At 50.8% G+C, this 27,189-nt stretch overlaps 1 protein-coding gene across 1 annotated transcript in view; it reads right to left on the bottom strand.

Annotated features, from left to right (window-relative positions):
* Nucleotides 1–27,189, bottom strand: part of LOC134748000 (uncharacterized) — a 448,054-nt gene that overhangs the window by 376,573 nt on the left and 44,292 nt on the right. Inside the window, exons 3-21 of the mRNA XM_063682700.1 lie at nucleotides 26,309–26,401; nucleotides 25,493–25,631; nucleotides 25,185–25,306; nucleotides 24,696–24,894; nucleotides 23,843–24,018; nucleotides 23,156–23,449; nucleotides 22,276–22,400; nucleotides 21,906–22,090; nucleotides 21,131–21,273; nucleotides 20,493–20,735; nucleotides 19,604–19,831; nucleotides 16,539–16,689; nucleotides 15,322–16,065; nucleotides 14,644–14,786; nucleotides 14,143–14,527; nucleotides 12,274–12,388; nucleotides 11,328–11,469; nucleotides 2,162–2,314; nucleotides 545–679 (exon numbers count right to left, since the gene is read on the bottom strand). Coding sequence (XP_063538770.1) covers nucleotides 545–679; nucleotides 2,162–2,314; nucleotides 11,328–11,469; nucleotides 12,274–12,388; nucleotides 14,143–14,527; nucleotides 14,644–14,786; nucleotides 15,322–16,065; nucleotides 16,539–16,689; nucleotides 19,604–19,831; nucleotides 20,493–20,735; nucleotides 21,131–21,273; nucleotides 21,906–22,090; nucleotides 22,276–22,400; nucleotides 23,156–23,449; nucleotides 23,843–24,018; nucleotides 24,696–24,894; nucleotides 25,185–25,306; nucleotides 25,493–25,631; nucleotides 26,309–26,401 — 3,915 coding nt within the window. The remainder of the gene's footprint in view (nucleotides 1–544; nucleotides 680–2,161; nucleotides 2,315–11,327; nucleotides 11,470–12,273; nucleotides 12,389–14,142; nucleotides 14,528–14,643; nucleotides 14,787–15,321; nucleotides 16,066–16,538; nucleotides 16,690–19,603; nucleotides 19,832–20,492; nucleotides 20,736–21,130; nucleotides 21,274–21,905; nucleotides 22,091–22,275; nucleotides 22,401–23,155; nucleotides 23,450–23,842; nucleotides 24,019–24,695; nucleotides 24,895–25,184; nucleotides 25,307–25,492; nucleotides 25,632–26,308; nucleotides 26,402–27,189) is intronic.

The raw sequence follows: 27,189 nt of genomic DNA, 5'->3' as shown, positions 1-27,189 counted from the left end.
GCTAAAGTTTTAAGGTACTTTCCCTCCAGGGCTCATTAATTTTTTCCACACTGTATAATATTCAGTGAATTCAAAGTGAATAATTTGCCACTTATTTATTTATTTATTTAAATAAATAAATTTTATAGGACATTCTTACACAGATTGACTAAGTCCCACGGTAAGCCCAAGGACGCTTATGTTATGGGTACTCAGACAACGATATATATAATATATAAATACTTAAACACATGATTCAGGAACAAATATCTGTGCTCATCAAACAAATAAATGCCCTTACCGGGATTCGAACCCAGGACCATATTTATAGGCTTTTTAAGTAGAGTTATTGAAGTGTTTATCAAAAACAGGCGCCTGCTAATGAGGGCTAACGCGTATGAATTCGCCGCTAGGGGCGCTAGTGTAGATGGTGGTCTTTTCCATAGTTCGAAATGACAAATGTCACTTGTCACTTCAAAGACTGACAGCTGTTCTTTAGTCTTTTGGACCACCATCAACAGAGGCGCCAACTGGTGAGCAAAAAAAACGATAGCCCTCATTTGACCTGGTGATCTCCGTCGTCGGCATCCCGCAGCCGGGCCTGCGCGCGCCGCAGCCACTGCTGCAGGCGCTCCGCGGCCACCTCGCACTGCGCCGCCTCGCGCGCCGCGCGTTCCAGCGTCGCCGTGCGGGACATAGCCTAAACACACATTTATATATTACCAAACATAGATATAACTGCGTAATAGATGGATACAGTCTAAGGAAAAAACGTGCCTCGAAAATCAACAAAATTTGATTCTCGTTCAGAGGGCGCTACTAGCTTTGGCCCACAGTCGTACAGATGGCGTTGACGGTTTCGTTTGTTATTTAACAATTTTAACGCATATCAGTGAAAGAACGTGGGTCAAAATCATAAAAATAATTAATGCAAATAAAAAAAAAAAATTATCTATATTTAAATACATTCTATCGTATTTTTATAAATCTTCATTTTTAGTTTTAAAGTGTGTCGACAGATGGCAGTGAATTCACTGGGGTTACAAAATTTACTATGACAGTACCGCTCTAGTATAAGTTACTCTATGATATTACTCAAATTTCTAATTTTTTTTTTTTGGTACATGGAAAACCAACAGCGCTATACATATCCAAAAACTATAATAGAGTTAGAAAGCCAATTATGGGTTTTCACTTATAGAAACATAATAAAATATAACAAGGTTATTGCACAATTTAATTACACATGTACAAGTTCTAACAGCGCAAGAACAGAGGATCGATATGAATATGATCGATTATTTCAAAAAATAAGTAAAAAAAGGTAAAATATCTTAGTACATATTAGCCCTGACCTGCGCCCGAATCATTGTCACCCGTGAAGTATCTAATTAATTTATTTTTTATTATTGATATGCTATCACTAAATATGTCGATATTACAATTTATAAAAACATTATTTAAGCTCATAAGAAACTGTACTAATATGTGTACTATACAGGGTGGCTGAAAAATAAGTGCATTCCCGCTGCCAGGGAGGTTTTGGGATTATACTGAGCAACTTTTACTATGGGACCAACCATGAAATCGCGAAAAAAAAATTAACCCTCCCATAGACAATGGAGCAGGCAAAATGTGTGAAACAGTCAAAAATTTTGGGTATGTCCTATAGTAAAAGTTGCTCAGTATAGTCCCAAAACTTCCCCGGCAACGGGAATACACTTATTTTTTAGACACCCCGTACGAGTGGTTTTATTAACCGGTAAAAGATACAACAAAATAAATGAATAATTAGCCCACCATAAAACATTTGTAGATATTTAAGTGTATTAATAGGCTTTAACAGGCTTTAATTAGAAAATTAACTTTAATTGCACTTTTGTTTTGTTTACAATTTATCCATTTTAGTTTTATCCATTTTTTATCCATTTTTGTTTTATTTTTCCATTCTTGTTTTATTTTTGTTAAAATGAAAGAGTATTGTTGTAACATTGTTTTGACAACTTGGAATTTATATTTCTAGTTTAATTTAGTATTTATATAAGTCACATGGTTTTCATACTATTTTTTAGGAAACTGTAGGTCTATAAGTCTATTACCCTATATTGTAACAAGTTATTAATATAAGAGACTGTTTGTTTCTAAATAAATTAAATAAAAAATAAAATAAATAAATATTTACCTCGGCCTGCAGAGTATTCCAGCGGTCCTGCAGCGCATGTATCTCGGCGCGGATCCAGCCGGCCATGATGTGCGCGTCGGCCAGCTGCCGGCCCACGTCCTGGATCCGCGACAGGCGGAGCGACGAGTGGTTGCGCATGTAGCTCTCCAAATCCTGAAACACAAGATGTCAATTAATATGAGGCTAATTTTAAGGTTACCTTACGCGTTTTTTGTCAACTCGCGTTTCGTTTCGGAGAGCTCAGGATTCCATTATCAAGCAGTATGAGCGGTGAAAACTGATTCACATGACCAGCATTTGTAGTTCTCAAAAAATAAATTTTCATTTAAATTCAATTATCAATCGATTGTGATACTTACCTAATAATCGTGGTCAATTCCTAAAATGACGCATCGAAGATAAAGTAATGGACACTCACGTATAGTTGTGCGGAGAGTTCCTCGGCATCAGCCGGTTGGTGCCTCGAGCGTAGTCGCCGCTCTAACCCGTCCAGCCACGCCGCCTCCTGCGCCAGCCACGCGCGCAGCTCCCCCGTCTCGTGCCACGCCTCCGCCAGCACCCTGCAGTAGTGAACACTCACGTATAGTTGTGCGGAGAGTTCCTCGGCATCAGCCGGTTGGTGCCTCGAGCGTAGTCGCCGCTCTAACCCGTCCAGCCACGCCGCCTCCTGCGCCAGCCACGCGCGCAGCTCCCCCGTCTCGTGCCACGCCTCCGCCAGCACCCTGCAGTAGTGAACACTCACGTATAGTTGTGCGGAGAGTTCCTCGGCATCAGCCGGTTGGTGCCTCGAGCGTAGTCGCCGCTCTAACCCGTCCAGCCACGCCGCCTCCTGCGCCAGCCACGCGCGCAGCTCCCCCGTCTCGTGCCACGCCTCCGCCAGCACCCTGCAGTAGTGAACACTCACGTATAGTTGTGCGGAGAGTTCCTCGGCATCAGCCGGTTGGTGCCTCGAGCGTAGTCGCCGCTCTAACCCGTCCAGCCACGCCGCCTCCTGCGCCAGCCACGCGCGCAGCTCCCCCGTCTCGTGCCACGCCTCCGCCAGCACCCTGCAGTAGTGAACACTCACGTATAGTTGTGCGGAGAGTTCCTCGGCATCAGCCGGTTGGTGCCTCGAGCGTAGTCGCCGCTCTAACCCGTCCAGCCACGCCGCCTCCTGCGCCAGCCACGCGCGCAGCTCCCCCGTCTCGTGCCACGCCTCCGCCAGCACCCTGCAGTAGTGAACACTCACGTATAGTTGTGCGGAGAGTTCCTCGGCATCAGCCGGTTGGTGCCTCGAGCGTAGTCGCCGCTCTAACCCGTCCAGCCACGCCGCCTCCTGCGCCAGCCACGCGCGCAGCTCCCCCGTCTCGTGCCACGCCTCCGCCAGCACCCTGCAGTAGTGAACACTCACGTATAGTTGTGCGGAGAGTTCCTCGGCATCAGCCGGTTGGTGCCTCGAGCGTAGTCGCCGCTCTAACCCGTCCAGCCACGCCGCCTCCTGCGCCAGCCACGCGCGCAGCTCCCCCGTCTCGTGCCACGCCTCCGCCAGCACCCTGCAGTAGTGAACACTCACGTATAGTTGTGCGGAGAGTTCCTCGGCATCAGCCGGTTGGTGCCTCGAGCGTAGTCGCCGCTCTAACCCGTCCAGCCACGCCGCCTCCTGCGCCAGCCACGCGCGCAGCTCCCCCGTCTCGTGCCACGCCTCCGCCAGCACCCTGCAGTAGTGAACACTCACGTATAGTTGTGCGGAGAGTTCCTCGGCATCAGCCGGTTGGTGCCTCGAGCGTAGTCGCCGCTCTAACCCGTCCAGCCACGCCGCCTCCTGCGCCAGCCACGCGCGCAGCTCCCCCGTCTCGTGCCACGCCTCCGCCAGCACCCTGCAGTAGTGAACACTCACGTATAGTTGTGCGGAGAGTTCCTCGGCATCAGCCGGTTGGTGCCTCGAGCGTAGTCGCCGCTCTAACCCGTCCAGCCACGCCGCCTCCTGCGCCAGCCACGCGCGCAGCTCCCCCGTCTCGTGCCACGCCTCCGCCAGCACCCTGCAGTAGTGAACACTCACGTATAGTTGTGCGGAGAGTTCCTCGGCATCAGCCGGTTGGTGCCTCGAGCGTAGTCGCCGCTCTAACCCGTCCAGCCACGCCGCCTCCTGCGCCAGCCACGCGCGCAGCTCCCCCGTCTCGTGCCACGCCTCCGCCAGCACCCTGCAGTAGTGAACACTCACGTATAGTTGTGCGGAGAGTTCCTCGGCATCAGCCGGTTGGTGCCTCGAGCGTAGTCGCCGCTCTAACCCGTCCAGCCACGCCGCCTCCTGCGCCAGCCACGCGCGCAGCTCCCCCGTCTCGTGCCACGCCTCCGCCAGCACCCTGCAGTAGTGAACACTCACGTATAGTTGTGCGGAGAGTTCCTCGGCATCAGCCGGTTGGTGCCTCGAGCGTAGTCGCCGCTCTAACCCGTCCAGCCACGCCGCCTCCTGCGCCAGCCACGCGCGCAGCTCCCCCGTCTCGTGCCACGCCTCCGCCAGCACCCTGCAGTAGTGAACACTCACGTATAGTTGTGCGGAGAGTTCCTCGGCATCAGCCGGTTGGTGCCTCGAGCGTAGTCGCCGCTCTAACCCGTCCAGCCACGCCGCCTCCTGCGCCAGCCACGCGCGCAGCTCCCCCGTCTCGTGCCACGCCTCCGCCAGCACCCTGCAGTAGTGAACACTCACGTATAGTTGTGCGGAGAGTTCCTCGGCATCAGCCGGTTGGTGCCTCGAGCGTAGTCGCCGCTCTAACCCGTCCAGCCACGCCGCCTCCTGCGCCAGCCACGCGCGCAGCTCCCCCGTCTCGTGCCACGCCTCCGCCAGCACCCTGCAGTAGTGAACACTCACGTATAGTTGTGCGGAGAGTTCCTCGGCATCAGCCGGTTGGTGCCTCGAGCGTAGTCGCCGCTCTAACCCGTCCAGCCACGCCGCCTCCTGCGCCAGCCACGCGCGCAGCTCCCCCGTCTCGTGCCACGCCTCCGCCAGCACCCTGCAGTAGTGAACACTCACGTATAGTTGTGCGGAGAGTTCCTCGGCATCAGCCGGTTGGTGCCTCGAGCGTAGTCGCCGCTCTAACCCGTCCAGCCACGCCGCCTCCTGCGCCAGCCACGCGCGCAGCTCCCCCGTCTCGTGCCACGCCTCCGCCAGCACCCTGCAGTAGTGAACACTCACGTATAGTTGTGCGGAGAGTTCCTCGGCATCAGCCGGTTGGTGCCTCGAGCGTAGTCGCCGCTCTAACCCGTCCAGCCACGCCGCCTCCTGCGCCAGCCACGCGCGCAGCTCCCCCGTCTCGTGCCACGCCTCCGCCAGCACCCTGCAGTAGTGAACACTCACGTATAGTTGTGCGGAGAGTTCCTCGGCATCAGCCGGTTGGTGCCTCGAGCGTAGTCGCCGCTCTAACCCGTCCAGCCACGCCGCCTCCTGCGCCAGCCACGCGCGCAGCTCCCCCGTCTCGTGCCACGCCTCCGCCAGCACCCTGCAGTAGTGAACACTCACGTATAGTTGTGCGGAGAGTTCCTCGGCATCAGCCGGTTGGTGCCTCGAGCGTAGTCGCCGCTCTAACCCGTCCAGCCACGCCGCCTCCTGCGCCAGCCACGCGCGCAGCTCCCCCGTCTCGTGCCACGCCTCCGCCAGCACCCTGCAGTAGTGAACACTCACGTATAGTTGTGCGGAGAGTTCCTCGGCATCAGCCGGTTGGTGCCTCGAGCGTAGTCGCCGCTCTAACCCGTCCAGCCACGCCGCCTCCTGCGCCAGCCACGCGCGCAGCTCCCCCGTCTCGTGCCACGCCTCCGCCAGCACCCTGCAGTAGTGAACACTCACGTATAGTTGTGCGGAGAGTTCCTCGGCATCAGCCGGTTGGTGCCTCGAGCGTAGTCGCCGCTCTAACCCGTCCAGCCACGCCGCCTCCTGCGCCAGCCACGCGCGCAGCTCCCCCGTCTCGTGCCACGCCTCCGCCAGCACCCTGCAGTAGTGAACACTCACGTATAGTTGTGCGGAGAGTTCCTCGGCATCAGCCGGTTGGTGCCTCGAGCGTAGTCGCCGCTCTAACCCGTCCAGCCACGCCGCCTCCTGCGCCAGCCACGCGCGCAGCTCCCCCGTCTCGTGCCACGCCTCCGCCAGCACCCTGCAGTAGTGAACACTCACGTATAGTTGTGCGGAGAGTTCCTCGGCATCAGCCGGTTGGTGCCTCGAGCGTAGTCGCCGCTCTAACCCGTCCAGCCACGCCGCCTCCTGCGCCAGCCACGCGCGCAGCTCCCCCGTCTCGTGCCACGCCTCCGCCAGCACCCTGCAGTAGTGAACACTCACGTATAGTTGTGCGGAGAGTTCCTCGGCATCAGCCGGTTGGTGCCTCGAGCGTAGTCGCCGCTCTAACCCGTCCAGCCACGCCGCCTCCTGCGCCAGCCACGCGCGCAGCTCCCCCGTCTCGTGCCACGCCTCCGCCAGCACCCTGCAGTAGTGAACACTCACGTATAGTTGTGCGGAGAGTTCCTCGGCATCAGCCGGTTGGTGCCTCGAGCGTAGTCGCCGCTCTAACCCGTCCAGCCACGCCGCCTCCTGCGCCAGCCACGCGCGCAGCTCCCCCGTCTCGTGCCACGCCTCCGCCAGCACCCTGCAGTAGTGAACACTCACGTATAGTTGTGCGGAGAGTTCCTCGGCATCAGCCGGTTGGTGCCTCGAGCGTAGTCGCCGCTCTAACCCGTCCAGCCACGCCGCCTCCTGCGCCAGCCACGCGCGCAGCTCCCCCGTCTCGTGCCACGCCTCCGCCAGCACCCTGCAGTAGTGAACACTCACGTATAGTTGTGCGGAGAGTTCCTCGGCATCAGCCGGTTGGTGCCTCGAGCGTAGTCGCCGCTCTAACCCGTCCAGCCACGCCGCCTCCTGCGCCAGCCACGCGCGCAGCTCCCCCGTCTCGTGCCACGCCTCCGCCAGCACCCTGCAGTAGTGAACACTCACGTATAGTTGTGCGGAGAGTTCCTCGGCATCAGCCGGTTGGTGCCTCGAGCGTAGTCGCCGCTCTAACCCGTCCAGCCACGCCGCCTCCTGCGCCAGCCACGCGCGCAGCTCCCCCGTCTCGTGCCACGCCTCCGCCAGCACCCTGCAGTAGTGAACACTCACGTATAGTTGTGCGGAGAGTTCCTCGGCATCAGCCGGTTGGTGCCTCGAGCGTAGTCGCCGCTCTAACCCGTCCAGCCACGCCGCCTCCTGCGCCAGCCACGCGCGCAGCTCCCCCGTCTCGTGCCACGCCTCCGCCAGCACCCTGCAGTAGTGAACACTCACGTATAGTTGTGCGGAGAGTTCCTCGGCATCAGCCGGTTGGTGCCTCGAGCGTAGTCGCCGCTCTAACCCGTCCAGCCACGCCGCCTCCTGCGCCAGCCACGCGCGCAGCTCCCCCGTCTCGTGCCACGCCTCCGCCAGCACCCTGCAGTAGTGAACACTCACGTATAGTTGTGCGGAGAGTTCCTCGGCATCAGCCGGTTGGTGCCTCGAGCGTAGTCGCCGCTCTAACCCGTCCAGCCACGCCGCCTCCTGCGCCAGCCACGCGCGCAGCTCCCCCGTCTCGTGCCACGCCTCCGCCAGCACCCTGCAGTAGTGAACACTCACGTATAGTTGTGCGGAGAGTTCCTCGGCATCAGCCGGTTGGTGCCTCGAGCGTAGTCGCCGCTCTAACCCGTCCAGCCACGCCGCCTCCTGCGCCAGCCACGCGCGCAGCTCCCCCGTCTCGTGCCACGCCTCCGCCAGCACCCTGCAGTAGTGAACACTCACGTATAGTTGTGCGGAGAGTTCCTCGGCATCAGCCGGTTGGTGCCTCGAGCGTAGTCGCCGCTCTAACCCGTCCAGCCACGCCGCCTCCTGCGCCAGCCACGCGCGCAGCTCCCCCGTCTCGTGCCACGCCTCCGCCAGCACCCTGCAGTAGTGAACACTCACGTATAGTTGTGCGGAGAGTTCCTCGGCATCAGCCGGTTGGTGCCTCGAGCGTAGTCGCCGCTCTAACCCGTCCAGCCACGCCGCCTCCTGCGCCAGCCACGCGCGCAGCTCCCCCGTCTCGTGCCACGCCTCCGCCAGCACCCTGCAGTAGTGAACACTCACGTATAGTTGTGCGGAGAGTTCCTCGGCATCAGCCGGTTGGTGCCTCGAGCGTAGTCGCCGCTCTAACCCGTCCAGCCACGCCGCCTCCTGCGCCAGCCACGCGCGCAGCTCCCCCGTCTCGTGCCACGCCTCCGCCAGCACCCTGCAGTAGTGAACACTCACGTATAGTTGTGCGGAGAGTTCCTCGGCATCAGCCGGTTGGTGCCTCGAGCGTAGTCGCCGCTCTAACCCGTCCAGCCACGCCGCCTCCTGCGCCAGCCACGCGCGCAGCTCCCCCGTCTCGTGCCACGCCTCCGCCAGCACCCTGCAGTAGTGAACACTCACGTATAGTTGTGCGGAGAGTTCCTCGGCATCAGCCGGTTGGTGCCTCGAGCGTAGTCGCCGCTCTAACCCGTCCAGCCACGCCGCCTCCTGCGCCAGCCACGCGCGCAGCTCCCCCGTCTCGTGCCACGCCTCCGCCAGCACCCTGCAGTAGTGAACACTCACGTATAGTTGTGCGGAGAGTTCCTCGGCATCAGCCGGTTGGTGCCTCGAGCGTAGTCGCCGCTCTAACCCGTCCAGCCACGCCGCCTCCTGCGCCAGCCACGCGCGCAGCTCCCCCGTCTCGTGCCACGCCTCCGCCAGCACCCTGCAGTAGTGAACACTCACGTATAGTTGTGCGGAGAGTTCCTCGGCATCAGCCGGTTGGTGCCTCGAGCGTAGTCGCCGCTCTAACCCGTCCAGCCACGCCGCCTCCTGCGCCAGCCACGCGCGCAGCTCCCCCGTCTCGTGCCACGCCTCCGCCAGCACCCTGCAGTAGTGAACACTCACGTATAGTTGTGCGGAGAGTTCCTCGGCATCAGCCGGTTGGTGCCTCGAGCGTAGTCGCCGCTCTAACCCGTCCAGCCACGCCGCCTCCTGCGCCAGCCACGCGCGCAGCTCCCCCGTCTCGTGCCACGCCTCCGCCAGCACCCTGCAGTAGTGAACACTCACGTATAGTTGTGCGGAGAGTTCCTCGGCATCAGCCGGTTGGTGCCTCGAGCGTAGTCGCCGCTCTAACCCGTCCAGCCACGCCGCCTCCTGCGCCAGCCACGCGCGCAGCTCCCCCGTCTCGTGCCACGCCTCCGCCAGCACCCTGCAGTAGTGAACACTCACGTATAGTTGTGCGGAGAGTTCCTCGGCATCAGCCGGTTGGTGCCTCGAGCGTAGTCGCCGCTCTAACCCGTCCAGCCACGCCGCCTCCTGCGCCAGCCACGCGCGCAGCTCCCCCGTCTCGTGCCACGCCTCCGCCAGCACCCTGCAGTAGTGAACACTCACGTATAGTTGTGCGGAGAGTTCCTCGGCATCAGCCGGTTGGTGCCTCGAGCGTAGTCGCCGCTCTAACCCGTCCAGCCACGCCGCCTCCTGCGCCAGCCACGCGCGCAGCTCCCCCGTCTCGTGCCACGCCTCCGCCAGCACCCTGCAGTAGTGAACACTCACGTATAGTTGTGCGGAGAGTTCCTCGGCATCAGCCGGTTGGTGCCTCGAGCGTAGTCGCCGCTCTAACCCGTCCAGCCACGCCGCCTCCTGCGCCAGCCACGCGCGCAGCTCCCCCGTCTCGTGCCACGCCTCCGCCAGCACCCTGCAGTAGTGAACACTCACGTATAGTTGTGCGGAGAGTTCCTCGGCATCAGCCGGTTGGTGCCTCGAGCGTAGTCGCCGCTCTAACCCGTCCAGCCACGCCGCCTCCTGCGCCAGCCACGCGCGCAGCTCCCCCGTCTCGTGCCACGCCTCCGCCAGCACCCTGCAGTAGTGAACACTCACGTATAGTTGTGCGGAGAGTTCCTCGGCATCAGCCGGTTGGTGCCTCGAGCGTAGTCGCCGCTCTAACCCGTCCAGCCACGCCGCCTCCTGCGCCAGCCACGCGCGCAGCTCCCCCGTCTCGTGCCACGCCTCCGCCAGCACCCTGCAGTAGTGAACACTCACGTATAGTTGTGCGGAGAGTTCCTCGGCATCAGCCGGTTGGTGCCTCGAGCGTAGTCGCCGCTCTAACCCGTCCAGCCACGCCGCCTCCTGCGCCAGCCACGCGCGCAGCTCCCCCGTCTCGTGCCACGCCTCCGCCAGCACCCTGCAGTAGTGAACACTCACGTATAGTTGTGCGGAGAGTTCCTCGGCATCAGCCGGTTGGTGCCTCGAGCGTAGTCGCCGCTCTAACCCGTCCAGCCACGCCGCCTCCTGCGCCAGCCACGCGCGCAGCTCCCCCGTCTCGTGCCACGCCTCCGCCAGCACCCTGCAGTAGTGAACACTCACGTATAGTTGTGCGGAGAGTTCCTCGGCATCAGCCGGTTGGTGCCTCGAGCGTAGTCGCCGCTCTAACCCGTCCAGCCACGCCGCCTCCTGCGCCAGCCACGCGCGCAGCTCCCCCGTCTCGTGCCACGCCTCCGCCAGCACCCTGCAGTAGTGAACACTCACGTATAGTTGTGCGGAGAGTTCCTCGGCATCAGCCGGTTGGTGCCTCGAGCGTAGTCGCCGCTCTAACCCGTCCAGCCACGCCGCCTCCTGCGCCAGCCACGCGCGCAGCTCCCCCGTCTCGTGCCACGCCTCCGCCAGCACCCTGCAGTAGTGAACACTCACGTATAGTTGTGCGGAGAGTTCCTCGGCATCAGCCGGTTGGTGCCTCGAGCGTAGTCGCCGCTCTAACCCGTCCAGCCACGCCGCCTCCTGCGCCAGCCACGCGCGCAGCTCCCCCGTCTCGTGCCACGCCTCCGCCAGCACCCTGCAGTAGTGAACACTCACGTATAGTTGTGCGGAGAGTTCCTCGGCATCAGCCGGTTGGTGCCTCGAGCGTAGTCGCCGCTCTAACCCGTCCAGCCACGCCGCCTCCTGCGCCAGCCACGCGCGCAGCTCCCCCGTCTCGTGCCACGCCTCCGCCAGCACCCTGCAGTAGTGAACACTCACGTATAGTTGTGCGGAGAGTTCCTCGGCATCAGCCGGTTGGTGCCTCGAGCGTAGTCGCCGCTCTAACCCGTCCAGCCACGCCGCCTCCTGCGCCAGCCACGCGCGCAGCTCCCCCGTCTCGTGCCACGCCTCCGCCAGCACCCTGCAGTAGTGAACACTCACGTATAGTTGTGCGGAGAGTTCCTCGGCATCAGCCGGTTGGTGCCTCGAGCGTAGTCGCCGCTCTAACCCGTCCAGCCACGCCGCCTCCTGCGCCAGCCACGCGCGCAGCTCCCCCGTCTCGTGCCACGCCTCCGCCAGCACCCTGTACACGGTGTACACACGCATTACCACATGCACAACTACGCCGATATATAACTTTGACGACCGGTTTGGCCTAGTGGGTAGTGACTCTGCCTGTGAAGCCGATGGTCCTGGGTTCGAATCCCGGTAAGGGCATTTATTTGTGTGATGAGCACAGATATTTGTTCCTGCGTCATGGGTGTTTTCTATGTATTTTAAGTATTTATATATTATATATATCGTTGTCTGAGTACCCATAACACAAGCCTCCTTAGGCTTACCGTGGGACTTAGTTAATATCTGTGTAAAAATGTGCTATAATATTTATTGATTATTAAAAAAAAAAAAAAAAAAAAAGATATACACACTATTCTATCGATGAACCTGCTGCCGAAGAATGCAGTCTGAATATCTTATTTGTTACGTACTTATTGTAAAAAAATACGGTCAAAATTGTATTGAACACAACACGGACGTTGATCTAACGTGAAATTTATCAAATTTTCAATAAGAATAAAGTAATTTTTTTTTTTTTTTTTTTTTATTTAGGAAACAAACAGTCACATACAGATAAGTTTAAACTTGCAGATATACAATAAGACCTGTAGTTCCATTAATTATAACATACTGATATTGATAACAAGTAGAAACAGGGCTTGTTCGGCACTGCCTATAAATAGGAAGATACACAGAAGTAACAATTGGATACACAACTAATAAAGTACCTAAGTATCAAACATGCTTACAAACATACATACGTTACATAAGACTATAGAACAATTACATATTTTTTTTTTTTTTATAAATATTCATATAAATGTCTCACTTGTATCGTTCGTAAACGCCGCGCGTGACGTCCGTCCACCGCGCCGACAGCGCCGTGAGCCGGCGAGCCAGCGCCGCCGGTCGGCGCTCCTCCGCCGCGAGCATCATATCGTTGCCTGTGACCAAAGATAGATATAGGTATAACTCCGTAATAGATGGATACAGTCTAAGGAAAAAACGTGCCTCGAAAATCCACGAAAATTTGATTCTCGTTCAGATGGCGCCACTAGTTTTGGCCTACTCTCGTATAGAGGGCGTTGACGGTTTCGTTTGTTATTTATTATTTTAACGCATATCAGTGAAAGAACATGGGTCAAAATCATATAAAAATAATTAATGCAAATAAAAAAATCATTTATCCATATTTAAATACATTTTAACGTATTTTTATAAATCTTCATTTTTAGTTTTAAAGTATGTGGATAGATGGCAGTGAATTTTACAGTGGTTACAAAATTTACTATGACAGTACCGCTCTATCTTATTATATCCTCTTTGCCTGTGACCAATACCACGCGATGTTACATCGAGAAGCATAAATCGTTCAGTACCATAAACAAAGCACAGTACATTTTAGAAGACTTCAAAAACGCCTAGACTTTTAAAAATTATAAATACTCGAAAAATGGGACAGACAGCCTAAAACTTATAGCCTCAATTCAATAGCGAAAGCTAAAGATACTTAGTTTTCAATCTTTTTTTATTAATTGTTATACGTATATATTGGGTCCCCGGTAAGCTCTGTTTTCCATAGAAACGTAGTTACGCTCTCATTTTAAGAGGCCGGTGTCGATTTTAGTCGCAAAAATGTAAAATTGATAGATTTAGTCCGTGAAATTTTACACCTTTTGTTACCTAATTGAAATAACAAGTACTGGTTTCTATTAGCACGTCTTCTTATCTTACCTTTTATCAGATCAATTTTTTGAAAACAGACTCACTAAATTAGTAATGTTTGCTTTTCTGATGGACGTTTAGGTAAACGCGCTTAAAGCACTGATTTTCGCTCTTATTTGTAAATTTCGTAAAGTTTGAACGGCTAAACATGGTAATTTTGTATTACACATAACCTGTACTTGACGTTTATCAGACTACATTTTTATTATTATGACTTTGAAGTAGTGTAAATGAAAGTTAGACGAAATCAATTTTCTTCAGAAATTACTTCAAAACAAGTGAAAATTTCTCTAAAAATCGACTAAATTTCAACGTAATTTTGATACTTAAACAATCTACAACATTTGCTGAAACTATTCTTATACATCAATTTGTATAATTTACCACCATGATTTTTGATGAATTTTTAAAAACTGCCCCTTCTCTTCATGCATTACCGGTGACGCACGCTCGCGACCTCATTATTAAAAGGCAAGATGAGAAGACGTGCTAATAGAAATCAATACCTAACTTGTTATTTAGATATTACATAACAAAACGTGTATAATTTCAACGACTAAATCTATCAATTTTACTTTTTTGCTCCAAAATCGACTACGGCCTCTTAAAACGAGTTTCTATAATTTACTTACAATAGGATAAGGTATATCTATGTGTGTAATTACTTTATGCAGTTTCAGATACTATAGTTAAAGAAGAACAGCGAATTTAAGTTTTTCTTACAATACTTGTTTTTGTTCTATTTCGTTTGTTTTATAAACTGGAGCTATTTAAACTAATTACAGACCTAGATATACCTCATGTCATTGTATGTGCAAAGTTTCATTACATTCCAACACATAGTTTTAAAATGAGAACGAAACTTCTTTTGTATGGGAAGGTGAAATTCGACCGAACTCGCCGGGGGCTCTTAAAAAAGCTTTATTATATGACTACTAGTTCTTTGTAAAACAAATATATATTTTCTACTCACCGGCTTCGTTCAGGTTCCTAAACTCCTGCGTCTTATCATCGCACTTGTCCTTAAGCGTCTGGAACACCATCTTAACCTTATACAGCTCGGCCGAGTCCGATATCCTACAATCCTCCTCCTTGGGGATCTGCGCCTCCAACTCCTTCAGCCAGCTCTCAGTGTCGGCTATCTGTCTGAACACACTCTCGGTGCGCTCCAGAGCCCTCCTTAACCCTTCGTTTAAGGTGCGAGCTCGGTTCGTGGCGTCGAGAAACCGTTTGGTCGGGGCTCCGTCGGACCGGAGCGCCTTGCCGAGGGATTCGTCGCAGTCTTCTAGTATCGTGGCGCGAGATTTCTCGATCGAGTTTAATATCGTTTCGTATTTCTCTTTTTCTTCATCGTATTTCTGCAAGTAAACATGTAATTTATAAAATTAAGTAATTTTAAAGTTTTAGTATTCGACGAAGCGAAGTATGGGGGTGCCGGGTCCCGACTTTGTTTGATGCGAACGAAACAACTTACGTTGCTGGTATCCAGCAAACTCTCCAGCAGTTGGACGTCCCCGATGGGTATGAATTCGTTGTCGGCGAGGAACTTGTCCAGCTTATCCAGCCCCCGCTTCAGCTCTGTCGTATCGGCTTCGAGTTGTTTTACCAGCTTCACTCCTGTAAAGGATACAAAGTGTGTTAATGTCTATAACATTTAAAACTTTCGCGGTTTGAACATATATTAAATCACAAAAATAAATTCGCGATAGACCCGTTTGTAAATGTGATTTAATATGTGTTAATGTCTAGTTCTACTTCAATACTTAGCGTAGAATGTCTAGGTCGGCGAGACTTACAAAAGTGTAAAAATCATAAAAAAACACTTGTCAAAAATTTCCGACCTCAAAATTGCAACTTTTTCAATTCTTAAACAACTACTTTTTATACTTTAAACAAATCTTAAATCTATGATTACAATCTCCTCAAACACTTGATGTTAGTACAAAGCTATAAAGCATGACTCTGCTAGCGAATCTTGCTAAAGTTCTAATAGTATCGCTACTCGTTATTCAAAACGCATCTTCATCATTGCACGTTCGAAATGTAACTCAAGTTTTTTTGCTAATTTTAAAATTGTCAGTAAACTAACTTTAAACATCATAATCGATTACCTAGTCGGGTGGTAAATAAAAGCATGTATAATATGTATTACCGTTCTCGAGCTTGTCAATCTTCTGTTCCAGCAGCACCTGCGTGTCCCCGAACTTCGTCACCAGGTTCTCGAGGCTGCTCCTCACATTCAACTCCTGCACGCTCCCCGCCTCGTACCGCTGCCTCCTCGCCCTCACCACCTCATCATACCCCGCCTGCAACTCCTCCAACTCCCTCCGGAGACTCCTCAGCTCCTCAATTTTATTCTCCATCGACTCAACGGGGGAGAACATGACGTGCTCGACGATAACTCGGGATTCTATATCTCGTATTTTCCGCTGGAGATTCTCGAACTCATCTTTAACGGGTTCCTGGGGTTTTCTGCCGATCGCTAATTTAATTTCTACTTCTTTGGCGGTCAAATAGTTCAAAAGCTCCTCGTACTCGGTTCCGAGTCGTCTGGCGGTCGTTTCTATTTCCTCCTTATAAGCGGGGGCGATCGGCTTGGTTAGAAGGACGATCGATTGCGCGTCGAGCTCCTTCCGCTTGATGTCGAGCTGCCGGAGCGCGCGCAGCTTGTTTCGCAGGTGTATGAGTTGGTTGTGTCCGGGCCGGTCCCGCAGCGCGCGGTCCCGCCAGGCCGCCGTGTCCCGGAGGTGGTCGCGCAGGGAGGCGGCCGCGCGGTGGAAGCTGTCCTTGTCCTGGAGCAGGTTCATGGTGTTGCGGAGGGAGGTGACGCCGCGTTGGATGTCGTCCCAGCGTTGTTTTAATTCTTCGATTATTTTAGCGTGCTGGTCGGCCTCCTCTGTAACACGTTATCGATTGTGATCACTCGAGGAAAACTTTCAAAGCGACAGTATAGGAAGTGAGTGGACCATTTTTCGGCTGAGAGACTTATTCACTTTTGTGGAGTAGGAATACAGAGACAGACGGCTTTGAATAAAAAGGCCTAGAGATTAACCCGGCAGAAAACTTATATAATTTTATGAAACCACAATAATCAACCTCCGATTGCATCAAAAAATTAAGTCGTTAATTTTTGGAAGATAAGTTTCCTTCCGGCGAAATACTAAATTCTCTTCGGAGAAACGCTGGAAATAAATTACTTATACCCTTATAGTTTAAGACGGTGATGACCGTTTACGTCAATATTGCGTACGGTCGAAGGCAAAAATATCGTTCCAGACAAATGGCCAAAAATATATGAACGTGACTTTATTGTCTAAGGTGTAACAGCGTACACATATTTTTGAAACTTTGGAAATGTATATATAGTACCTTTGAGCGCCGGATCAGTGGCCAGCCGGCGCTGTATCTCCTCGACGTTGGCGAAGTCCTGTCGCTGCACGGACAGCTCCTTGTCGAGCCGCTCCAAGGTCCCCGACACGGTCTCGCGCGACACGGACGAGTCCTCCAAGTCCCGCGCGCACTGAAACATGTTAAACGATCAATAAACCACAATAGAATTATTACTTTCTCGTACATTAGATGTTCATATTTCTTTTTCTCAAAAATAGACGGCAAAGTCGACGTTGCCGGTTAAAAAGTAGGTCGCGAAGTGCGTAGTTTATGGTCAGTCGAAAAATTAAAAAGTTAAAAACAGTTTCGATTTCGGGACTGCAATGTTGCATACAAATTCCATTATTCGTCGAGTTTCAAACTTTTTAAAAGTTGAAGTGGCCATAATATTGTCTTCGGTTACCGCGATAGTTACTAATGAAATAAAACTATGAAAACGGATTATATCGCCCGTCACCCGTTGACCACGAACGCTGTAAAGGGTTCGAAACGTCGGGATGTATTATAAATTCAATATACGCGATATAATCCGTTTTCATAGTTTTATTTCATGAAGTGGCCATATCAAATGAAGGCATAGGTCCATTAAACAGCCAAACAGATGATCAGTACTTATTATTATAATGTTGGTACCGCGACTATTTAGGTGTCTCAAATAGGTTGACGTATTTTCAGCAGAAAAATACACTTCCATTTTTAATTTAATTTTAAAAGGCGGCAAAGCAAATCTTTTTACTTATTTCTGTGAAAATATATACATAAGAACGTTGCTTCTGTAAAATATTTCTATAATATTTGTATCTATTGCGCCATTTTTTGACAAAAGCAATATATGACTCGGCTGGAACGCTACTTGCTGGCTCCGGATTCAATGAGGGCTATCGTTTTTTTGCTCACCAGTTGGCGCCTCTGTTGATGGTGGTCCAAAAGACTAAAGAACAGCTGTCAGTCATTGAAGTGACATTTCGAACTATGGAAAAGATCACCATCTACACTAGCGCCCCTAGCGGCGAATTCATACGCGTTAGCCCTTATTAAACGGACTCCCAAGGTCGTCCGTTTAAAACGAATCTTCGGCCAGCAAGTAGCTACTTCCGAGCCTCGACAATAATGTACTATTAGCGGCGAGCTCATTTTTAGGAGCGAATATCCTTTCCTCCCCTGCTCGTCCGTTAAAGACGATGCATAACACTCACCTTTTCTAAAGTGTCCGCAGCGGCCTTAGCCCAGTTCTCGTAAGGCTTGTACCCGGCCTGGAAGTCTGCGCCACCACCTGAGCCCGAGAGACGCGGCTTCAATTAAACGGACTACCAAGGTCGTCCGTTTAAAACGAATCCTCAGCCAGCAAATAGCTACTTCCGAGCCTCGACCATAATGTACTATTAGCGACGAGCTTATTTTTAGGAGCGAATATCCTTTCCTCCCCTGCTCGTCCGTTAAAGACGATGCATAACACTCACCTTTTCTAAAGTGTCCGCAGCGGCCTTAGCCCAGTTCTCGTAAGGCTTGTACCCGGCCTGGAAGTCTGCGCCACCACCCGAGCCCGAGAGACGCGGCTTCAATTAAACGGACTACCAAGGTCGTCCGTTTAAAACGAATCCTCAGCCAGCAAATAGCTACTTCCGAGCCTCGACCATAATGTACTATTAGCGACGAGCTTATTTTTAGGAGCGAATATCCTTTCCTCCCCTGCTCGTCCGTTAAAGACGATGCATAACACTCACCTTTTCTAAAGTGTCCGCAGCGGCCTTAGCCCAGTTCTCGTAAGGCTTGTACCCGGCCTGGAAGTCTGCGCCACCACCCGAGCCCGAGAGACGCGGCTTCAATTAAACGGACTACCAAGGTCGTCCGTTTAAAACGAATCCTCAGCCAGCAAATAGCTACTTCCGAGCCTCGACCATAATGTACTATTAGCGACGAGCTTATTTTTAGGAGCGAATATCCTTTCCTCCCCTGCTCGTCCGTTAAAGACGATGCATAACACTCACCTTTTCTAAAGTGTCCGCAGCGGCCTTAGCCCAGTTCTCGTAAGGCTTGTACCCGGCCTGGAAGTCTGCGCCACCACCCGAGCCCGAGAGACGCGGCTTCAATTAAACGGACTACCAAGGTCGTCCGTTTAAAACGAATCCTCAGCCAGCAAATAGCTACTTCCGAGCCTCGACCATAATGTACTATTAGCGACGAGCTTATTTTTAGGAGCGAATATCCTTTCCTCCCCTGCTCGTCCGTTAAAGACGATGCATAACACTCACCTTTTCTAAAGTGTCCGCAGCGGCCTTAGCCCAGTTCTCGTAAGGCTTGTACCCGGCCTGGAAGTCTGCGCCACCACCCGAGCCCGAGAGACGCGGCTTCAATTAAACGGACTACCAAGGTCGTCCGTTTAAAACGAATCCTCAGCCAGCAAATAGCTACTTCCGAGCCTCGACCATAATGTACTATTAGCGACGAGCTTATTTTTAGGAGCGAATATCCTTTCCTCCCCTGCTCGTCCGTTAAAGACGATGCATAACACTCACCTTTTCTAAAGTGTCCGCAGCGGCCTTAGCCCAGTTCTCGTAAGGCTTGTACCCGGCCTGGAAGTCTGCGCCACCACCCGAGCCCGAGAGACGCGGCTTCAATTAAACGGACTACCAAGGTCGTCCGTTTAAAACGAATCCTCAGCCAGCAAATAGCTACTTCCGAGCCTCGACCATAATGTACTATTAGCGACGAGCTTATTTTTAGGAGCGAATATCCTTTCCTCCCCTGCTCGTCCGTTAAAGACGATGCATAACACTCACCTTTTCTAAAGTGTCCGCAGCGGCCTTAGCCCAGTTCTCGTAAGGCTTGTACCCGGCCTGGAAGTCTGCGCCACCACCCGAGCCCGAGAGACGCGGCTTCAATTAAACGGACTACCAAGGTCGTCCGTTTAAAACGAATCCTCAGCCAGCAAATAGCTACTTCCGAGCCTCGACCATAATGTACTATTAGCGACGAGCTTATTTTTAGGAGCGAATATCCTTTCCTCCCCTGCTCGTCCGTTAAAGACGATGCATAACACTCACCTTTTCTAAAGTGTCCGCAGCGGCCTTAGCCCAGTTCTCGTAAGGCTTGTACCCGGCCTGGAAGTCTGCGCCACCACCCGAGCCCGAGAGACGCGGCTTCTTGCTCCTGCGAGCGTCCCCGGGTGACGTCACGGTCACCGTGCTCGTCGTCGTCGTCACCGTGCTCGAGGCGTCCATTGGAGATTGTTGGGTGGTCACCAGTTCCACTTCGAAGCCTTGCTCGCGAATCTGGCGAAAATCATACGAATGAATCTATGTTGAAACGTTTTATACGAAAACTTCGATAGTTGCCCTGTTTAAATTTAGATACACAATTAGAATAATAGATAATTATGACGTTTTCAAGCAAAAGACCACATTGTCGCTTACCATAAGGACGAAAATTGCTTGTATCTTTATGCGAAAAACCTGTCAGAGCGTCCTTATGTCAAGCGACAATGTGGTACCTTTTGCTTGAAAAGGACATTAATTATGTGCACAAAACGCTAGAATTTAAAATGTAATAATAAATCTGCTGATGAGCGAACGATTACCATTATCTTTTGGATAGTTATTGTTATTCGTTGGCTAACTAATGTCATCTATTGCATAAATATAGCGAACGAAAGAAAAAACATCATAACAGTAGAAATGTTACACTTGTAGCTGAGAGCTAACTGAGACAAAGACAAAGAATGAAGGACTTCGGAACAGGCTATCTGGAACCAAAGGAATTCAAAACGCTACCCATAAGGTCCATCATCCGGCATATGGAGATGGGGGTGAAAGCTCTCGAGTAGCGGACGGATCTTTCCTAGGTGGTAACTGCACAAAAGATCCCTATAGGTCGAAGTGTATTCGCAAGGGCCCCCGAAACTATAAGATAAGAGAGCTAACTGAAGAAACTAACCCTTTGCGCTTGAACGTCTAAAATCATAAGCAACGCCTCCGCTCTATCCTGTAACTCCTCGGCCCTCGCGAACACGTCCGCGAAGTCCACGCCGGCCGCTTCGCCGTTGGCTACCAGGGCGGAGGCTCGCTCCGTGTGCTGTGTCGCGAGCGCTTGTTGGAGAGAGACGGAATGCTTGATCTGTTGGAGCGTGCTGATACGCTCGAGAACCTCCTGGACGGTCGATACTGGGTTCGCTTCCATCTGAAATAGACACCAATTAAACTTGTAGAATATTTTTTATATTTTTCAAATACTGTGCAAATATCGGTCGAGCGAAATAATTTGATATAAGAAGCATCAGAAATTTTCACAATTTCGGATTAATTGGTTTATTATTATTTACAACGACGGGACTTAATCGCGTAAAATAAGTATTAAATTTACCTCCGACGTTTCGAGGACGGCGTTGTCCCCGTGTCCCCGTCGTCTTCTCCGAGACCACGGGGACAACGCCGTCCTCGAAACGTCGGAGGTAAATTTAATACTTATTTTACGCGATTAAGTCCCGTCGTTGTAAATAATAATGAGTAAAAATCGTGAAAGTTTAAATCAGTGTTAATTGGTTTATATGAAACATGCGTTGGTTTTATGAATACCTGTTTGAGCTGTTCCTCTGCGGCCGTGGGCTGCAGGTCCCGCAGCGCCTGCAGGCGCGCGAGCTGCGCCAGCGTCCACTGGCACGTGTGCGACCAGCGCTCGCCCAGCGCGCGCAACTCGTCTTCCATTTCCACCACACCCGCTGCAAATAAACACATAATCATGTGAGAATACTGCTCAATCTGTCTCCTTAAAAGATGCTTACAAGCTTGGTTTCAAAAGGTAGCAACTCACAGTTAGCCAGTCCGACTACTCTGCGTCGTTGCTCGCGTAGAGTCATATGTAGAGCGACTGAAAGCGTGCCTACTATCGGCAACACTCAAGTATGGTGAGTCGAGAGTGCGGCCCAGAAGTCTTCAGGCCAAAAGTATGGAAACGTTGTTTTCTATAATATTTCATGTTTCTATCTTTGTTGTATATATTTATAAACTAAGACTTACATTAGGCAAACCCAAAACATTAAAAATACACGCTTAATATCAAAACGTCCTAAAATATTGTCAAAAACCTAAAAAAATCAAGTAGGAAAAAATTACATAATTATACCTACCCTTTAATTACGTGACAAAAATGTTGAATTGGCAACTATCACAGCCAGAGTAATTTACTTTCAAAATGTTCTATTATAATTTTTACCGAATTGTCAATGAGTAGTATAAAATCCATCGCAAAAAAAATTACACTTTTCTATTGAAATACAACCTTGTTTCCATACTTTTGGCCTGGGGTGTACGAATCATCGCCGTTAACAGGGTGGACGATGTCCCATCATACCTGTGTCCTCATTATCATCCAAAACTAAGACACAGTCGGCCAAAGCGTCTACTCTAGGCTGTTGTTCGCGGAGAGCCTCATGTAGAGCAGTTATAGCGGCTAGACTGGCCGAAACCTCCTCTGGAGTGTCACCGGGTAGAGGACCCAGCTTGGATATGCGGTCTTCCGTCGCCGTCAGCCATTGTCTGCGAAAATGCGAGTAGAAAATTAATTAGACCGTACTAAAGCTGAGCAGAAATGGATACGAGAGAAGAAGATCGGTTAAAATTATTAGAAACCTAAGGCGGTATTGAAACTCCGCTAGAATATGGTGTTTTCCGATGTTTTTCCCTGAGACACATGTCATTAATCATTAGTAGAGTTTACTGACCGGAATTCATGTCTAGTTTCTTGTTGGGCCTTCATGAGCGCCTCGTGCACGCAGGCCTGCCGCGCCATGCCGCGCGCGCGCAGCTGCTCCCAGCGCTCCGCCAGCAGCCGCAGCTGCAGCCGCACCTGCAGGATACGGGGGATACGATCGTCTTTAAAGAGGTAACGACTTATATAAACCGTCCGTCCCATTATAGGTTCACTTTATCAAACGGAAGTTCGACGGGAAATCCAGGATCACTCTAACAAGGTCCCCACCCGCCAGAGCCCGGGGCCCGAGAACAGATTTCCGGGCCCGAGAGCGAGAGCGGCCCGGACTCATAAAGCGATTTAGGGCGATGCGGAGTCTCACACGCCTCGTGAGTCGAAATGTACATTAAAATGTACATATTCAGTACAATCTAATTCGAACCTTTCGTGAAACAAATAAAGTAGCAATTCTTTTGTTTCATTGCGTTGTAAAACAAACGAAATTCGTTCCAATTTACTTATAGAACAAGGTTCAAATTAAAAATTGAAAAACTTTCTATGGCGGGTCTTACGAGGCTAGGGGGTAGGACCCTTTCAAGTCTGTTTTACATAGTGCAGATGATTAATAGAGTATTTGACTGTGTTTAAAATAAATTATTTTACAAAATGCATGAAATAAAGCACCAGAAGATTAATAAAGAAACGTAGACAGCAGTTATTTTTAGACATAATTTTTATTTTAAAACGCGTATAAAACTATAAAGAGTAGGTAATTTGATTGTGACGTCACATGCTAGTGTTTCATAATTTTCATATAAATTCCATAGTAGCAAAACCGTTTTGACGTTTCGAAAAAAGAAACCGATTTGACTGGTAGTGAAATATCCTATTAGATAGTTCTCCGTCGGTACCTCTCTCGCCTCGGCCCCCGACAGCGCCCCGTCGGCCGCGAGCCGCGCCCCCAGCGCCAGCGCGCCGCCCACGCCGGCCTGCTGCGCGGCCAGCTCCAGCAGGAACGCCTCGTGCACGTGGAAGTGCTCCTTCAGCTCGCCCAGCACCGCGCCCGGCCTCGGCGCCGCCCGCGCACCCAGCCGCTCCTCCGCGTCCAGCAGCCACGCCAGCGCGTCCTCCAGCGCCGCCGAGTACCCGCCCAGCTCGCCCGACCCCGTCGTGGCCGTCGACAGCGGGCGGGACCGGGACCCGCTCTGAAAACAAAACAGACGGTTTCAATATATATTCTAATTCAAATGGGAACTAGTGGAAGTATCGATTAGTTAATTACGATTTAGATTAAAATTTTCCATTGCGGATGATGTCTGTTCTGTCCCGAGATATAAAACTGAAAGTGACCCTATGTGACCTCATATCGTCGAGTACCCGACTTTCGAACCGCCTAATGTAAGTGACCCGATTCGCGATACGAAAACGATCGCTTGCGAGTGCGACCCGCCCGTCGTTTGGTATAAATGCATTATCGTTTCCCCCGTCCTGTCAAATATGTTAGCGTCAAAGTTGAAACGAATAAAACATAATTTAGCACCCATTTTTAATAATGACTTTAACGATTATGTTTGATTTCCTTCTGAAATGAAAGAAACCTCCCGGTTAAATACCTCGGCAGTGTTCCCTAGAGGCGAGGCGGGCTCCGAGTCGGGGCCGCCGTCCGCGCCGGGCTCCGCCGCGGCCGGCTCGGGCGCCGAATGCGGCAGCGATTGGAACAGACACATCAGGTACATCATGATCGACTTCTTGTCCGGGTTTGGTGTGTTTACATCTGCAATCACAAGTTGAAAAAGTTTTACGTAAGAGTTCGTAGAATGTATTGGTTACCGTATGTTTTTCGCACAGACTCTGTCTAATAAGAGTAATCATCCTTACTTTAGAACACAGAGCAAGCTCATATGTAAAATGCGTCCAGAATGGACAAACACGCCACCATATTAGCGAAAGACTTAAACTTTTATCATTTTGTTAAATATCCCGAGCTGAAAACACAGGTTCGATGACTACACAATGGAGTCCTTGGTCCCTTTATTTGGTAGATGACATCTGATTGCAGTTCACGTTATTCACGTAGTCTGTGTTGAAAAAGAGTCCCGAACGTTTCGCCAAAGCAAATATTTGATGCCCAGTGACATGATGTCGGTTTAAGATAAAAATATGAAAAAGTTTGCGTTCCAAAAGGTTAATGTCCAATAGCAATTTGTAAAAGAGGCCTTGAAGCCTATTGCAGAATATTTTTTTTTAGTTTTGACTTAGCTTCAGGGGTCCAGCAGCCGGTTTATCCCGATGTAGTTGGCGCCAAAGTGAAGGCGTGGTCGAGACGCTCGTTGGGCGAACGCTGCGCCACGTCATGGAAGTCGATGTGTTGCGGTCGCTAGCGGTGGAGCAGAGCATCCAGGGCCAGACTGTCGGCTCAGGATGGTGTAAAGTTAATGCCCAACAACTCACCTTCAGGGTCCAGCAGCCGGTCTATCCCGAGATAGTTGTGCGCCAGAGTGAAGGCGTGGTCGAGGCGCTCGTTGGGCGGGCGCTGCGCCACCTCGTGGAAGTCGAAGAGTTGCGGTCGCCAGCGGTGGAGCAGGGCGTTCAGTGCCATACCGTCGGCCCAGGACGACGTGAAGTTTGTCACGTCTACGCCTTCATAACCCTGCAGTGGGAAACAAGATAATTGTAAAATAAACTTTAACAATAAAGAACCGACTTCACAAAACAGTCAAACATGTCATTATTTTATTGCCTTTATCAGCAGTTCCACTACTTCCACTTCACGAGGTGGTGTTTTCCAAGAGAAAAATCATGTTATGTGTGCCTATAAAAGTGGAGGAGTTTTCTAGATTTCGCTAGGGTTATCATCAAATCTGGACTGGGAAGTGTTGTACTCTTTCAAACAAAAAATCCCAATGAATTACGATTAAAAATATTTGTAGAATACCTTACCTGAGTATGCGCGCGGCACCACGCTAGCAACGTTCGTTCCAAGCTTGTATGGTGCAGCTCTGACATTAACTCTTTGAGATGGTACTGCACTTGCCAATGCAGGATGATGCTCCACACCAAACCTGGAAAATGAATTGAAAATTAGAAAACACCGTTAAACCGAGTTCTTGAGAACTTTTGACATAGAGGTCCAATCTACTATATAGTTAAACCAGTATTTGTAAGGGGTTCGGGACGAGCAAGACACCCCATATTACAGATACAGATCACTACGTAAATATAGAAGATCGGTGGTTAGTAGTGGTTACCGAGTATTAGCTTGGGGTTGCCGTCGACGACGTCTGCGGCGGCGATGTTGACCAATCTAACGCCGGCATCGTTGAGCGCGCGCAGCGCCGTGCTCACGTTGTTCACATGGTGCACGCGCATACGACCGCGTTCGCGTTTCTGTAACACAAGAACACAGTCAATAAGCTGGGCTGGCCCCTATCAGCTGGGTAATCCATACTAATATTTATAAATGCGAAAGTCTGTCTGTCTGTCTGTCTTTCTGTCTGTGTGTTCCCTCTTCACGCTTAAACCGCTGAATCGATTTAGATGAAATTTGGCATAGAGATAGGTTGAGTCCCTGAGAAGGACATAGGATAGTTTTTATCCCGAAAATCATCCCTTAAGAAAGTAAAAAGCGGGGTGGAATTAAGATAATTAATGAAGTGCCTGCTAATTTGTGTGCATAATATGCTCAAATTGAATGATTGCTATGAGAAATTTACCAGGCGCTATACTTACTTTAGCTGCTGTGTGTGTGTGTGTGTTAAGTCCACGCAGACGAAGTCGCGGACAAAAGCTAGTTCTTCATATTTTCGCGTAGCCTAATATTGTAAGATGCATCTGCGTTTTTCGTCGCTTATTCCTCCGAGTATTTCGTTTTCCAACACTCAACAGGTTCACAACATGGAATATAAGCGGCTTCGAAAAACCAAGTGTGTTGCTTGATCCAACTATGATTTTGCTTTTTTGACCTTACGCTTCCACTTTGGCAGTCACGACAGAGTCCCTCAAATCAGTTAATTTGACCTGATTTGACCAACATTAAGCTATACCTAAATGCGAGGTGTACTCACATATTGCTGCGCGGTGAGGATCTCGAGCAGCGACAGCAGAACCTCGCCGTCGCGCAAGTCGGCGAACAAGTCCGTCACCAGCGCCTTCCCGTTCTGTGAAAATACGAGGTTATCTGTTCAAGAAGGAAGGCATCGTAGTTGCGCTTACTGTAAAACTGACTATATGGCAAGCGACAAAGTGTGAAGGCGTCACCACAAATTACGTACCTATGAAAATATAACGTGAACAGTCGGCAGCAACAATGTGTGGTAGTACGTCCACTGCCACACATTGTTGCTGCCGAGCCGGTGCAACTCCATCTTGGCAATGTCATCACGATATATATCGACCTATTATTACGAGCATATTGTGTCCCACTGCTGGGCAAAGGCCTCCCCCCTCTTCTTCCACTCCTCCCGGTTTTGAGCTACATCTGGCCAGTTTGCACTCAAAAAGGAGTCCAAGTTATCCCGCCATCGCCGACGAGGTCTGCCGGATCCCCGGTTTGACTCATGGGGCACCCACTCTGTGGTTATTTTGGCCCACATATCATTCGGCATGCGGCAGACATGACCAGCCCATATCGACCTAAGCCAGTATATTCGTAGTAAAGTAGACTGAATAGTATACACGTAGGTATCATTAGGCGTCATTCATTTATTACGTAAGACGATTTAGGGGTGGAGGGAGGTCGAAAATGTCTAATTTTTTCTTAGGGTCGGAGCGGGGTTAAAAACTGGCAAAAATCGTCTTACGTAAAAAATGAATGGCGCCATGAGGTATAGTATAGACACACGTATATCCAGTTTGAAAAACCTAGCAACATTGCAGCTTGATATTTACAGCTAGGTACAGGAATCCCTTCGAATATTTTTATCCGCACTGAGATTTTTTTTCAACA

Source organism: Cydia strobilella, chromosome 1 (genome assembly GCF_947568885.1).
Source record: "Cydia strobilella chromosome 1, ilCydStro3.1, whole genome shotgun sequence".
Lineage (NCBI taxonomy): Eukaryota > Metazoa > Arthropoda > Insecta > Lepidoptera > Tortricidae > Cydia > Cydia strobilella.
The sequence above is the reverse complement of the archived record's forward strand: the minus strand, read 5'-3'. Positions and strand labels throughout refer to the sequence as shown.